This window comes from Bemisia tabaci, chromosome 2, assembly GCF_918797505.1.
Source record: "Bemisia tabaci chromosome 2, PGI_BMITA_v3".
NCBI lineage: Eukaryota > Metazoa > Arthropoda > Insecta > Hemiptera > Aleyrodidae > Bemisia > Bemisia tabaci.
In genome coordinates, this window is record NC_092794.1 from 29,374,467 (window position 1) to 29,391,133 (window position 16,667).

At 40.7% G+C, this 16,667-nt stretch overlaps 1 protein-coding gene across 1 annotated transcript in view; it reads right to left on the reverse strand.

Annotated features, from left to right (window-relative positions):
- Positions 1-9,538: 9,538 nt before the first annotated feature.
- The window catches only part of LOC140224046 (uncharacterized), a 185,004-nt gene continuing 177,875 nt past the window's right edge, over positions 9,539-16,667 (reverse strand). The window contains exon 2 of the mRNA XM_072297089.1: positions 9,539-12,294. Coding sequence (XP_072153190.1) covers positions 10,445-11,068 — 624 coding nt within the window. The 5' untranslated portion in view covers positions 11,069-12,294 and the 3' untranslated portion in view covers positions 9,539-10,444. The remainder of the gene's footprint in view (positions 12,295-16,667) is intronic.

Here is a 16,667-nt window from a genome sequence, read left to right on the forward strand (position 1 = left end):
TTTGGTAGATTCACCGCGAGGGTAAGTCATATTATCCATTTAAATATGTGCTAATTTCCTTTCATCATGAACCCCCCCCCCCCCCTCCCCCTTTAGGTCATGCATGTTGTATAGTTAACAAATGTCAACGGTCGCGCTTGAAGATAATGTTATTATTTTATGCTTTCTTTTTCAAATTAAATTTGTCAAACAACAAATCTTCTTTCTTCAAAGTAACTAAAAGGAAATGAATTAATACAAAATATAGAAATAGGAATAAGACAAGCATTTCTTCGTTTATTACCTTAAGCGGTGGAATCGTTTATTAATACCGATGTGTTGAAAAGCATGATGGTCTTGAAGGTTCAATTGTTTTTGATGGATACGAACAAAAAGCGCAACAGATTCTACAAAAAGCGTTGAAACGTGACGACGTGATATGTTTAAGAAATGTCCTGCCTTAATTTTTTGTGAGGACACTCCTCTATCCTTGGCCCAGGACTTCTTTGTATCTATAATGAAAAGAATGAGGCGCGTTTGATTTGCTTGCTATCGAAACACTTTACTACAGGGAGTCAAGTTAAAGTATCTCAAGCAGAGGACGATGCGGATACTCTCATCGTAAATGAAGCTCTCACTCTGCCGAGAGGAACGAAGAAACAAGTTGTTATCGTTGGTAGAGTACCTATATTGAGAGAGTATGGCCACTGGGCCCATCGTAAATGAAGCTCTCACTCTGCCGAGAGGAACGAAGAAACAAGTTGTTATCGTTGGTAGAGTACCTATATTGAGAGAGTATGGCCACTGGGCCCCATGGAGAGACTTTTAGGACCCAAAAATGGCGGTGCTTTGTTTTGGTTTTTGTGGATAGGAGGGGGGTCATTGGCAACTTTTGACGGTTTTCACCAACCGCACTTGCTGCCAACCTTACTACATCTAAGATAATTTTTCTCAAAAATTGCACACGATTAGCCTTAAAAATATGTAAAGAATCGCAATAGTGCATTTGGGTAAATTTCTCGTTACGATAAGCAAAGAAAACTACAATTTGAGTCATTTTGCATCACATTAATTTATGGCGTCCGCCATTTTTGGGTCCTAAGGGCTCCATTCAGCCTAAGATGGCTGAGCCAATCAGAGGTGGTAACACCGGTGGCCATACTCTCTCAATATAGGTACTCTAATCGTTGGTGAAGACATTGACCTCCTTGTTCTAATGATAGCTTTGACGCCTGCATCAAGCGACGTCCTATTACTCAAACCAGGTAAGGGCAAATATGCAGCCCAAATTTTTAGCTCAAATCAATTGCGAACATCGAATGTAAATTTGAGGAAGAGCATTCTGTTTATCCATGTCGTCAGTGGATGTGATACTCCTTCAGCATTTCGTGGCAAGGGCAAAGGCAAATTTATTAAACTGTTGGAAAAATGTGGCGAAGTCTCTTGTATTGCTGAGAAATTTGATGAAACCGACTGCACTCAAGATGAGCTTTGTCAAGCGGGTGAGCAACTCGTTCTTTTGCTGTATGGTGCTGAAAAATCAGTTACTGCTTTGAACAAATGCAGATTTCAATGTTTTAATCGTGCTTTGGCAAGGCAAAAACTGAGGTGAAACTGCAAACGTTGCTTCATCCAACTTCAGATGCGTGCAAACAACACTTCTTACGTGTATATTATCAAGTTCAACTCTGGAGAGGAAGAAAACGGAATCCCAAAGAATAGGGGTGGAAATCTTCGGAACTCAGGCTTCTCCTTGTGCCTATGCTCAACCCGCCTGACCCCCCCCCCCCCCCAAGAACTTTTACAAATCATCTCATGTACATGTTCGAAAGGCTGTAGTAACCGCTGCTCTTGTAAGCGAGCTGCATGGTCTACCATGCAGTGACATTTGTCTACATTGTTCCGGCTTGGGATGCAGCAATCAAGCAGAAACACTCATCGAAGAGGAATCAGAGGATGAATTTAAACTCCCTCTTTCTATATTTTTTATTAATTCATTTCCTTTTAGTTACTTTGAAAAAAGAAGATTTGTTGTTCGACAAATTTAATTTGAATAAGAAAGCATAAAATAATAACATTATCTTCAAGCGCGACCGTTGACATTTGTTAACTATACAACATGCATGACCTAAAGGGGGAGGGGGGGGGGGGTTCATGATGAAAGGAAATTAGCACATATTTAAATGGATAATATGACTTACCCTCGCGGTAAATCTACCAAAAAAGTGAAGCCGTTTCATCTTGGACCGCAACAATGCATGGCGCGGCCAAGCCGAGCCTCACCGCGTAGTAGCCGCCGTTGGTTCGGACCGCATAGCGCTCCGGGGGCGGACCCCCTAGTGAATTCATAAGCATTTTTAGCATGGAAATTTCATGCTCTTTCATTCCGGTGAGAACACTTTTTTGCCTCAGACTCGCCGTTTTTAAGATAATTACAGATTTTGTTGAAAAAACGTGATTTCTCGCAAGATTTGACTTTCCTAGCCGCAGGAAACTACCGCCATATCTCACGAACCAGAAGTCGCAACTTGATAAATGTATAGTGTTTCTAATAGGAAATTTTATGATCTTTTTAAAAGGTTCAGTGACATTTTTCCGTAGCATCGATATTTTTCAAGATAAAAGCTAAAAACCGGTCGCCGGCGGCGTATTTTGGCCCCCCGCCCCCCCTTTTTTCAAGATGGCGGCCTTAGCGGACGGCCGATTTTGGTAAACTTTTGATATGTTGTTCTGGTTGCCTAATGCAACATGTTTCCGCAAAAAAACCTTCTATATATGGATTTTCCCAGATGACCCTTATTTAGAGCTAAATTGACTGGACTACATCTTTTGAGGGGGTCAAAATTTTGGTCCCCCCCTCAGGGGTGACAGGGGCCCCCCAACTTTTTCTTTTAAAAAGCAACCCCTATCTTGTGATACCTCATTCGAAAGAACATAAAAAACTAAGAATTTTGGCGCAAACCGCAGATCAATATCTCTATTTTTGACCGAGTTATGAAAGGTCAAAGGTCAAATTTGACCTATTTTCAAAAAATCATAACTCCGGTTCAAATTATCGTAAAGAAAAAAATAAAACGGGAAAATTTACCAAATTGTGTACGCTTTTACGTAAAAATTGCAGAAATCACTTCGATTTAATTTTAAGGGGGGGGGGGGCTCGGACCCCCAAATACGTCAATTCAAAGGTCATTCAATTTTCCTGCGAAATAAGCCAATTTCCTCTGGATTTGCCTCCACATTATCTCAGTAAGGTCAAAATCAGTTCAACATTACGTTGGCAAGTCCCCAAATTTCGGGAAAAGTTAAAAAAACGAAATTTAAACGGTCAAATTTAATCACCTTAAATTTCGTTTTTTCAACTTTTCCCGAAATTTGGGGACTTGCCAACGTAATGCTGAACTGATTTTGACCTAACTGAGATAATGTGGAGGCAAATCCAGAGGAAATTGGCTTATTTCGCAGGAAAATTGAATGCCCTTTGAATTGACGTATTTGAGGGTCCGAACCCCCCCCCCCCCTTAAAATTAAATCGAAGTGATTTCTGCAATTTTTACGTAAAAGCGAACACAATTTGGTAAATTTTTCCGTTTTATTTTTTTCTTTACGATAATTTGAACCGGAGTTATGATTTTTTGAAAATAGGTCAAATTTGACCTTTGACCTTTCATAACTCGGTCAAAAATTGAGATATTGATCTGCAGTTTGCGCCAAAATTCTTAGTTTTTTATGTTCTTTCGAATGAGGTATCACAAGATAGGGGTTGCTATTAGAAAAAAAAGGTGGGGGCCCCTGTCCCCCCCTGAGGGGTGGACCGAAATTTTGACCCCCTCAAAAGATGGTCCCCTTTGAGATAGGAACATTCCCAAAGTTTCATTTCCTTAGCTCAATTCGTTCAAAAGTTAGAGGGGGGGGTCGGGGACTTTTCGCTCACCCTGTATTGCGGTGCTGACTGGGAACAGAGCAAGTGCTTTTGCAATTGAGCACCGGGGAGTGCTAGGGCGGTCAAGCTCGCAGGCGGTCGGAACTCGGGAGAGAGACGCGTGCCGGGCGCGCGCGAAATGCTGGTGATTTTGTTGCTTTTTTGTTAACTTTGTCATCATCAAACTAGTGTGGACTCCCGGACACGAAAATATAAAAGGGCAGACGAACAAACAAAAATTTCAACAAATGCTATCGACCTTTCCAACGAGAAAATTCACTGCCTACTCCAATTACTTGAGCAAGTAAAATCCTCTACCCTACAAAAATGGCAAGAATCTATGGCCGAAAGCTCGAAGATTAAAGGAACTAGACTCGTAGGGCAGAAATGGACATTATGACACGATGCACATTTTATTTTGGAGGGCCGTTAAAAAAAGCACCACTGTTTTTTATAAACCAACGTTGCCACGTCTATACCAGCAAGGGATATAGAACCGAAGTGGCTACTCCCACTTGGAGATGGAAAATTAAATTTCATAAGGCTTGAATAAATTTCACAAAAGTTGAAATTTATTAATTTTTTTAGAATTATTGATTGAAATTTTGGAGGTCTGAAAGCGTTTCAGATCGTCTTTCTGTAGATGCTGCGGTATTATCAAAGACATTGAATCACGTAGACCGTGCGTTCGGCTGGGTTTAGTACTGGCGGAGCGAGGCAAGTCTCTCGGAGCCCCATGATGGGCGGGCGGGGAAGGGGAGAAAGCGTGTGTCCCAAGTACTCGAAGAGGCAATGGAGAATTCATGCCCGCGCTCGGTTTTCCACGAATATCTCGTTTAGAGTCCATTTTCAGACAAAATTCCTAAGAAGAAAAGTTATAGAACACACAATTTTTACACCCGATTAGCATTGTTTCATTTTTCCGAACTATTTAATAAGCGAGGAAAAAAGCCTCACAATCCGACAAAAATTCACTGGAGCCGCCAGGAGCCGCTACTGCGCATGCGCAGATGTACGCAACTGGGACACACGAACTCATCGATGCGGGTCGGTGCCACCATTCATCACATGCGAATTTTTAAAAGTTGCCTCGCCTTCCGTAACACAGGATGCACGGTCTACGTGATTAAATGTCTTTGGGTATTATGCTACTCTACTGAAGGTGCCAGACACAAAGAGGAAAACCCCAACCTAACCTCTAAACTTAACGAAAAAATGTTCAACGCGCGCATTTTTTAGGCTTGGGGTGAAAAATTTCAAAATTTAGAATTACTTTTTCTAGGCGTTCCTTAGCCTCCTGAATGTATCCCCAAAAGTTTCAATAAAATTTCACGCGTGAAATTTCACTCGAATAAATTTCATGAAATTTCACGGGTGAAATTTCACTAGAATAAATTCCATGAAATTTTCCATCTCTGCTCCCACTAGGAGGAGTGGGGAGTGGGGAGGGGGGAAGTAGTGGGAGGGGGAGGGGGTGCAGGGTGGAGGGGGCTGTGTTGAGGGGAGAGGGTAGCCGAGGCCGAGGGAGAAAAACCAAAATTGTTCAAATGGCGGCTGCTTTAAATTCAAAATGGCCGAATTTTTTTTTTTTAGAAATATAAATTCAAATGTGTTAATCTCATGCCAAAATACCCATAAATTTCAAGGTTCAAGCAAATCCATACGCACATAACCAAAATGTCCATTTTCGGCCATTTTGAACTTCAACCGACCGCCTTTTTGAAACGGTTTGAGATATTGGCTTCGGGCTTGCGCAGGGGCGTAGCTAGGAAATGTCTCTGAGGGGGGGGGGGGGGGGGCTTGGGACCACCTTTCATGGTGAAGAGAGCGAGGGGGAGGTGAGGAATGGAGGATCCCGTTTTTCTGGGGGGGGGGGCACGATATTTCTGGGGAGGCCAAACACCCCCCCCCCCCCCAGAACCCCCCTAGCTACGCCCATGGGCTTGTGCAAAAACTTTTCTTTTTTTATACTCATTCAAACGCTCCCCCTCCCCTCTCCTCCAACTACCCCTCTCCCCCTACTTTCCCTCTCACCCTCACCCCTTCCCACTCCCCACTCCTCCCAGTGGGAGTAGCCACTTCGATTCTATATCCCTTGCTGGTATAGACGTGGCAACGTTGGTTTATAAAAAACAGTGGTGCTTTTTTTAACGGCCCTCCAAAATAAAATGTGCATCGTGTCATAATGTCCATTTCTGCCCTACGAGTCTAGTTCCTTTAATCTTCGAGCTTTCGGCCATAGATTCTTGCCATTTTTGTAGGGTAGAGGATTTTACTTGCTCAAGTAATTGGAGTAGGCAGTGAATTTTCTCGTTGGAAAGGTCGATAGCATTTGTTGAAATTTTTGTTTGTTCGTCTGCCCTTTTATATTTTCGTGTCCGGGAGTCCACACTAGTTTGATGATGACAAAGTTAACAAAAGAGCAACAAAATCACCAGCATTTCGCGCGCGCCCGGCACGCGTCTCTCTCCCGAGTTCCGGTGACGTTTCATGATTCCACTTGCGAGCTCGACCGCCCGAGCACTCCCCGGTGCTCAATCGGTGCTTCTGGGTTAGGGTGCCGATGAAGTCGGGCTTCAGAAGAGTTGTACATCTTAGTGATGTAGTCCTCTACCGAGTCTATGTCGAGGTCAGCGCGAATAGACTCTATTAGTGCCACGTCACAGTCGGTATCGATTGTATCGAACTGGATCCAAACAATCAAACATAACCTTACTATTCAATATGAAACTAAAGAATTTCAGAGATAATTCGCCCAGTTTGAGAAAAAAGTTGTGTTAGAGACAGCTCTTTTAATCGCGGAACGTTCCCGCATTGTTAAGTTGACGGGATAAAGCAGTTTCAGAAAGGTGAAAATACCCACGAGGGCCACCATGATTTAGGCCACTCCTATGCTTCCTATGCCACTCCAGTTTCTTGGCTTTTGACAGTGAAATTCTGGGAGGGAGGTGTCAAGATGAGGTTATGTTTGATTGTTTGGATCCAGTTCGATACAATCGATACCGACTGTGACGTGGCACTAATAGCGTCTATAGGGATTCTCCATTATATCGAATTGGATCCAAACAATAACATTGGCATAACCTCTTTCAATGCTACCAGTGCGAAAAAATCGATATATATCGCTTTTCTGTGACGTTGCACTAATAGCGTCTATATCTGCGTTTCTCTCAAACCATCTTGCTTTAACTGTGCTTCTTAGTATTTTCATTTGCATGATTTCGATTTTGTCGAGATTTGACTTGGCTGCACAACCCCACAATTGGCAACCATAACTCCAAACTGGCCTCAACATTGATTTGTAGAGGAGCAGTTTTAGTTGAAGGGATAACCGCGATTTGCGACCTAAAAGCCACTGCATATTTGCAAAGGGTATCCCGGGATAAGCATGTCAAAATGCCCTTGTGAACGGATTTTTATTTTAACCATTTTAAGTCATCCAGGGTGTCCTAAAACTTAGGTTTTGGGGAATTTTAGCCCCCCAACCCCCTCCGCCCCCCCCCCCCTCAGACCCCCAGAAACAGATTTTTAGGGCTATTTTTGACTATGCTTACGTCTTTTCCTCATAACGTTCGTAATTTTCGATAGAATTGAACAAAAATTTGTCAGAATCTACATCAATCAGCTTAGTTTTTGTAGAAAAAAATTCACTATCATCGAATAATATTTTAGCTTCTAAAAAAATTCGTAAAATTTTAAAAAAAAAATCATTTTTTTCCTTTTTTCGCGCTAGGTGACGTATGGAAACGAGGACACAAACAAAAATCGTCTCTCTTCATAAGTTATACATCCAATAAGATACAGAAAAAATTTCGTGTTGATCGGAGTGGTGCGCCATACTTAAAAACGCAATTTTCTAACCTCAAAACGGCCAAAATGCCACCATACAACCCTTTGATGCCCTTACATGCCTTTGATGACTAGGCGTGGAGAAATATGTAGGGAGAAACATCCGGTTTTATCGTCTCACCTCTTAAGTGACCCACTTAGGTACCTTGAGCCAAAATTTCGAGATGATCAGAGTGGTGCGCAACACCCAAGCACGCAATTTTCTAACCTCAAAACGGCCAAATTGCCCATTTCGGCTGATTTCGGCACCCATTACCACTCCGTGTCAAAAAATAAGAAGATGCATATCCGATATTATTGTCCTACCTCATACATTAGACACATAAGTACATTTACTCGAAATTTCATGTCGATCAGAGTGGTGCGCGACACCGGAACACGCCGTTTTCTAACCTGAAACCTCCCAAAATTCCCATTTTGGCATTCATTATCATTGTATGTCAGCGACGAGTTCACTTGAAAAGTGCATGATGCACATTTCAAAGTTCTTTTTAGGACCCTACCGCGTAGCAGACCCGATCACTCAGCGAAACCGCTGAACTCCCAGGAATTATATGACAGTAGGGAGGCTCGCTCATCTCCCACGTAGAAGCGTTCCCTCCTCCAAACTTAAATAATACGTACTATTGCACTGAGTACTGGAAAATGCTAGTAAATAAATTAACAAGAAAACGGCGTGTTCGGGTGTTGCTCACCACTCTGATCGACACGAAATTTCGACTAAATGTACTTATGTGTCTAATGTATGAGGTAGGATAATAATATCGGATGTCCCTCTTCTTATTTTTTGACACGGAGTGGTAATGGGTGCCGAAATCAGACGGAATGGGCAATTTGGCCGTTTTGAGGTTAGAAAATTGCGTGCTTGGGTGTTGCGCACCACTCTGATCGACTTGAAATTTCGACTGAATGTACTTAAGTGGATCACTTAAGAGGTGAGACGATAAAACCGGATGTCCCTCTTCTTATTTTTTGATGCGGAGTGATAATGGGTGCCGAAATGGGCAATTTGACCGTTTTGAGGTTAGAAAATTGCGTGCTTGGGTGTTGCGCACCACTCTGATCAACTCGAAATTTTGGCTCAAGGTACTTAAGTGGATCACTTAAGAGGTGAGACGATAAAACCGGATGTCCCTCTTCTTATTTTTTGATACGGAGTGATAATGGGTGCCGAAATGGGCAATTTGACCGTTTTGAGGTTAGAAAATTGCGTGCTTGGGTGTTGCGCACCACTCTGATCATCTCGAAATTTTGGCTCAAGGTACTTAAGTGGGTCACTTAAGAGGTGAGACGATAAAACCGGATGTTTCTCCCTACATATTTCTCCACGCCTAGTCATCAAAGGAGGCTATGGTGGCATTTTGGCCGTTTTGAGGTTAGAAAATTGCGTTTTTAAGTATGGCGCACCACTCCGATCAACACGAAATTTTTTCTGTATCTTATTGGATGTATAACTTATGAAGAGAGACGATTTTTGTTTGTGTCCTCGTTTCCATACGTCACCTAGCGCGAAAAAAGGAAAAAAATGATTTTTTTTTTTAAAATTTTACGAATTTTTTTAGAAGCTAAAATATTATTCGATGATAGTGAATTTTTTTCTACAAAAACTAAGCTGATTGATGTAGATTCTGACAAATTTTTGTTCAATTCTATCGAAAATTACGAACGTTATGAGGAAAAGACGTAAGCATAGTCAAAAATAGCCCTAAAAATCTGTTTCTGGGGGTCTGAGGGGGGGGGGCGGAGGGGGTTGGGGGGCTAAAATTCCCCAAAACCTAAGTTTTAGGACACCCTGGATGACTTAAAATGGTTAAAATAAAAATCCGTTCACAAGGGCATTTTGACATGCTTATCCCGGGATACCCTTTCAGGCGCAGTTGATCAACCTTTTTCTTTATTTGTGCTCCCCACTTGAACCTGGTATCCAAGTGATGACCTAAATATCTAGACACTTTATCAAAAGGAATTTGGATTTCACCCAATAAAAGTGGAATGTGGGTGAATGGTCTGTTAGTGAAAACAACTTCTACAGATTTGGAAGCGTTCATTTCGGTTTGAGCTTTATTTGTCCATCTATTAATTTTATTAAGGTGAAAATGGACGTTATGTCGTGCCTCTCTGTGGCTTCTGGACGAGGCTAGCACGAGAGTGCCATCAGCGTAAACTCCCAGTTTCCCCCCTCTCCCAGACTGTGGAATGTCTGTGGTGAAAAGGGGATAGAGAAGAGGAGAAAGACAGGAGCCCTGTGGAACTCCTGCTCTTATTTGTCTAAATCCTGAAATGGTGTTTTCATAGCGAACTCTGAATTCTCTACCGTTTAGAAAGGAGGACAGGAGTTCTACATGGTTACATGGGAGCATTTTGTATAGTTTTTCAATGAGACGCTTGTGCCAGACTCGAGCAACGAGCCGTGCAGGCCTCGTATTTTTATTTTCGTAGGTATAAAAGTTTACTTCCTTAGCCTCGAGAGCACATCTAATGGCCCTATAGGTGTCATCGTTGTTTGAAATTATCGAAAAAATATCATTATTTATAACTTTACCCTACCCCCCCCCCCTTACCCTTTATACCTATTACCTTAATTGGGGGTGGCTTGAATACTTTGCCGGGCTTAACTACGGATGTCTCTTCCCCTTCCGGCGTGGTTTAGGCTTCCGTGCGTTTGCCGTCTTTCCCTGAAGATTGTGCTGCTTTGGGTTAATTGGCTAAGGTGATATCGTCAACTGGACCGTTTTTCCTCGTTGAGGTGTCAAAGACGAGGTTTTGCCTGGCCTTCTTCTTTTGTGGCACTGAGGTAGAGGGTACACTTTTGGCGTCCTTCGTTTTAGCTGGGCCATTGAGCAGTTTCCTTTCGTATCTAGTTAGGGTTTTCCTAACCTCAGGATCTTTAGGAAGAAAAATAGCTTCATCATCATCACTATCATCACCATCATCCTGTAAGTTTTGTGAAGCAGTAGAACGGTTGCCTTGAGTCGAGGCAGTTAAATTTTTAATAAGAGGCTGCTTTAAACTAGAGTTGGTTTTTTGGGATTTGGATTTATCAGATACCGAAGGTCGAGAGGGCTGAACCTTGGTATTAGTTTGATTTTGGATGGCGAGCTCAAGTTTATCCATCCTAGCTTTAAGGGAGTCATTCTCAGTTTTCATTGAGACATGAGCTTCGAGAAGAGTTTTGAGCGAATCTTTGACTACTCTATATTTGTCAAAGATTAAATTCTTAGGAACGTCTTCGCTAATTTTATCACTAAGAACAGTATTCGCTTTACCGATTAAGTCTGTAGGAGTAGGAATTTCATCAGTTTCCATAGATGTAGTGCCCATTGTGAAGCACAAACACAAACACGGGACACTAACAACAAAGTAAGAAAAGTCTATAAAGTCCTCAAAGTTCAAAAAATTAGTTCCAAAAACATGGCTAAGGCCATAGGCCCTAGCAGAAAATAAGATTTTTTGCACTTATTTCATAATTTAAGGAAGATATACACACACAAAAACACGATTTTTAGTGGCCTATATGTGGCCAGAAAGCCCGTCACGGCGGTTGCGTAACGAGTCGGAGCAGAGCACTTTATCGGACGTCTTGCCGTGACGACGTGTCAAACGAGACTCAACGGGAATAAGGATTAAGAAAAAGACGACGATAAGTAGATACAGCCGAAATTTGGCATGCGCAATTATTATGGAGGAGTAGAAACTAAAATCTCCCCGGTCAAGATGTTGCCTTGCCGTAAACCGCCAGGAGATATATATCTTGTGCTTTTTTTGGATCCACTCCTGTGTCTCCCAAGTTCATCCCGCATTTTTAACTTTCTTGGGCTGAAAGAAAACAATATATTTGCACGTGAACATCGTGAAAAAAGAATTTGAACTTACAGTCCTGGAATTCCAGTATCCATAGCCTAGTGGCAATGTGTTGACCTACCACCGCTGCGACTCAGGTTCGAATCCCCGCGGATTAGTTGACTAGAGTAAAATCCCCGGAGCCTCCGTGGGAATTCGAACCCAAGTCGCAGCAGTGGTAGGTAGGCCAGCACATTGCCACTAGACTATAGCCACTATATGACTAAAGAGTAAGCGAATTGAAGCCTCTTAGATGGATCGGCGCTTCGCAACCTTACAACTTATGTCATTGCGTAGACTGACGCCGAGTTTTCATTGGAATTTTTTTCCCTCCTCTGTATTTTATTTCATACCTTGAAATACGGTTGGTAAAATAAGGTTCAATTGGTAATCTCATCATTCTGTCTCTGTAAAATTATCAATAGTAGTGAGATAGCAAAGTTACCGATGGACCTTGGTAAAAGCGCCAATGTTTTTTATCGACTGTAGTAGAATTACCGAGATAAAATGGTAAAGTTACCGGGAATTGATTACCAATAAAAGTGGTATTCTTACCTGAAAAAAAACAGTAAAATACCGGTTTTTAGGTAAACTTACCAGTCTGTCTTGGTAACATTACCAGAAAATTGGTGAAAAAAAGTGAGATGGTAAAGTTACCAGCGGACCTTGGTAAAAACGCCGATAATTTTTTCTCAGTGTGGGCGTACCTCCCACCATCCCAACCCAACACCCGACCCCGTATCGAATCGTTCTTACACCTCCGCCAATTGCAATTTAACCCCTCAAAACAAACTCTGCGTCACCCCACTCCTCCTCTTCTGACTCCCAACCCCACCGCATACTCTTTCCCTTATGACCATGCAGAGGCGACTTTAGAAGTACGCACATTTTCATCTTAATAGGGGGGGGGGGGCGGTATAGAAACATGTTTCATGAGCGTCACTCATGCTTTAGGGGGCGTTGATGCAAAATTGCAATTTATTGCAATTTTATCTGTATAAAATCGAAATTTTATTTCAATTTATCGCAATTTTTCTCCGGATAATATTGCGATGAATCGCCGTCGATAAAATCGCGATTTTATTACAATTTATAGCGATTTTTTATCCGATAATATTGCAATAAATCGCGACGTCGATAAAATCGTGATACATTCTCCGATTAAATCGCGATTTATCGCGATCACTGCTACTTGGAACGCTTCTAATGTCCGGGTAATTTTATTGTTGATTCTTTCAACGTCTTTTGCCCGCAATCTTGAGTCAATTCTGCATTGACATGGATCATCAAAATCTAGTAAACTTTTCATGTATACATTTAACAAAGCTTTTTTGTCTTCATATTTTTCCTTCAGTGTATTTAAAGCTGCTCCATAATTGTTTTTTACGAATTTCTAATGTTTTATTAAATCAAGTGCTTTATCAGACAAAGATATTTTTAAGTACCTAATGAAACTTTAAGATATTTGACAAAGCAGTATTACTATGCACTAAGGTGTTAAAAATTTGTATGAATGCTGGCCATTCACTCTTTTTACCGGCAAAAGTTGGAATTTTAGGTGGTTTTAAGTATGATTTCATCATATACTGGTCAGTTATCGGGAATGGACTTGCGACAGATTGATTTTCCAAACTACCTGGCATATTAGTAGATGTAGCATCCGCTGAATTTATAAAGGTGGTCGCTTGAGCCAAAATTTCGTAATATTGGTTTTCAAATGTTTAAACAGTATCAATCGGGTACGCTGCCGGATTTTTTGTTGTTAATTCTTGAAATACCCGTAGGCATTGAGTTAGAATTCCCTTTGAGGATTTAAATCTGGTTTTCAAAGCGTCTACGTCTATTGAGTCTTGCTCCAAAACATGCTTGAAACATTGTAATTGAAGTTGTATGTAGCTGTCGCTTAGCGCTATCAAAGCTTGCCAACCTCAAATTTCCTTCATTTTCTTCCATAGTTTAATTTCCTCTGCAACCATATAAAATTTCATTAAAATGATGGAATGGCAACACAGCCTTAAACAACTGATGTTCAGGAAAGTTGAAATATAAGTTAGTACATTGTCTTAGAGCGTCCTCCGCAATGTTTAAGCGATGTGGCCATTACATATTTTTTTTAATGCAAGCAGAGTCTGCATGATTTGGGGAGCGTAGCGCTACCTACCAAATTTAATAGGCAAAAATTGCCACTGTCCCTTCGGAGCACTATGTTCCGTCAGGATTTAAAACATGGAAGCGCACGCTAACTGCATGGTATTATTTCTAGTTATAAATAGGACTTTAGTATTGTACCTTGGAGGCGCAACCCTAGTAGCCAAAATATGAGTTATAATACCTTTCAAGATATGTGAAAAATACCTATTCAAATACCTATCAAATAGGGTATTAAATAGCTTAAAATAGGTATAAAATACCATGCTAAAAATCCTATAAAGTGTCCTTTTTTGTAGTATAAAATACCATATAAAATAGGTATAAAATAGGGTATGTATTAAATATCATATTAGATGGGTATAAAATGGGGTAGATGCCCCAAATGATGGGGTACCATTCTAAATGTGTAAAAAGTAGGTTTCTAGGTGGCCTGTACAAAAGACAGCATACATGATACTTATAAAAATTGTTTATTTTTTACACATAAATACAAAAAACAAATAAATGCAATACCAAAGGCTTAGAATACATCCTAGTAAAGAAATGAAGAAAACCGAAAAATAAACAGGAATATAAAAATAATAGTACAGATCAACATCCTGACATAAGAGATTCCAGAATCAAGACGTAAGAGAAAAGGAAAATGAAGATTACCCTAGTAGCCTAAATATGATTTATAATACCTTTCAAGATATGTAAAAAATACCTATTCAAATACCTATCAAATAGGGTATTAAATAGCTTAAAATAGGTATAAAATACCATATTAAAAAATCCTATAAAATATCCTTTTTTATAGTATAAAATACCATTTAAAATAGGTATAAAATAGGGTATGTATTAAATACCATATTAGATGGGTATAAAATGGGGCAGATGCCCCAAATGATGGGGTACCATTCTAAATGTGTAAAAACTAGGTTTCTAGGTGGCCTGTACAAAAGACAGCATATGTAACACTTATAAAAATTGTTTATTTTTTACACATGAATACAAAGAACAAATGAATGCATGCATTACCAAAGGCTTAGAATACATCATAGTAAAGAGATGAAGAAAACCAAAAAATAAACAGGAATATAAAAATAATAATACAGATCAACATCCTGACATAAGAGATTCCAGAATCAAGACATAAGAGAAAAAGAAAATGAAGATTACTTAAGAGATCGACGAGTCTTTATTTATTCTTTGGATTGATGTAGAAAAAACTGCTTTTAGGTAGTTTATTAAGTCAAGACAACGAAAAAAAATATAAATGTCTCATTTAATGAAAGGAATTAATGCTTTAAGTAATCTGAATGGAATTTCTGATCATTTAGCCATAGTTTGGTAGCGAGCAATCAGCTGTGACTAAAATGTGAAGAACCCATACTGTTGCCTTTCGGCTCAATTTCGTCAAATGGCATTCTTATCATCAAGTCACTGTTGAAAATTCAAGGTTCAATAGCGTATAGCAACCAACCATGGCCTAAAGAGCCTCGCCAAAAAGTGGTGTTTTTTAGCCCCTTTTTTTATACCCGAGTTGGTCAACCGGACAGTGCTCAAATGAAAGCCTATGGTAAGGCAAACTTCCATGCAAAGTTTCAACTTGAAGTGAAACCTCGTTTAGGCTGTACAGCGTTGCCAATTTTTCATTTTTGTACGCTATACTCAAAGAATACTGGATTCATCATGGTTGAACAGACTAGTATACCCGAGTTGGTCAACGGGACAAGGCTCAAACGAAAGCTTATGGTAAGGCGAACTTCCAGGAAAAGTTTCAACTTGAAGTGAAACCTCGTTTAGGCTGTACAGCGTTGCCAATTTTCCATTTTTATGCGCTATACTCAAGGAATACTGGATTCATCATGGTTGAACGGACTAGTATACCCGAGTTGGTCAACGGGACAAGGCTCAAAAGAAACCTTATGATAAGGCAAACTTCCATGCAAAGTTTCAACTTGAAGTGAAACCTCGTTTAGGCTGTACAGCGTCGCCAATTTTCCATTTTTATGTGCTAAAATCAAGGAATTCGGGACTAATAGTCCAGTGCATCATAATTAAACAGACTAGTGCATCGGTCTACGAGCTGAATACTACCCTGAGATCGAATAGAAGCGCAACTAAAGGCCATCGTGAACTTTTCGAAGCAGTGTTGCCAATTTATTATTAATTTTTTAACATAAAATTAGGGTTTTTTCTGGATTCATCATGGTTGAACGGACTAGTATACCCGAGTTGGTCAACGAGACAAGGCTCAAACGAAAGCTTATGGTAAGGCAAACTTCCAGGAAAAGTTTCACTTTGAAGTGAAACCTCTTTCAGGCTGTACAGCGTTAAAAATCTCGAAAAAACCCTAATTATATATATATATATATATATATATATATATATATATATATATATATATATAGAGCTTTACAGCACTTCCTCGCGCTCTACGACTCCTAACCTCCACTGCTCTCTTTCAAACCACAAATCTTGGGGGATTGAGCACCTTAACATTTCCGCTTCAATCCCTTCCCTCCAACCTTTCATTGGGCGCCCTCTGCGTCTTCTCCCAGGAGGAACCCAGTCAAGGACCTTCTTCGGCAACCTGTCTCCTGCCATTCTCTGGACATGACCATACCAAATGAGTTGTTTTGTCATAATGTCCTGCACGATGGTCTGTTTGGCATCCATGATCTCTCGTACCCTCTCATTCCTGACGCGATCCTTTCTGGAAATACCAGCGGATCTACGCCAGAAGTCCATCTCAGTTGCCTCTAAAACCTCCCGGGTCCGCTGTTTCATTGGCCATACTTCACACCCGTAGGTTACTATGCTCTTGACAATCGCGTTGTAGATCCTTCTTTTGTTCTCTTTGGAGATCCTTTGGTCCCAAAGGACTCCATTTAACATAGCGATTGCCCTCCTACCCTGCACATTCCTCTTCTTGATGGCCTGG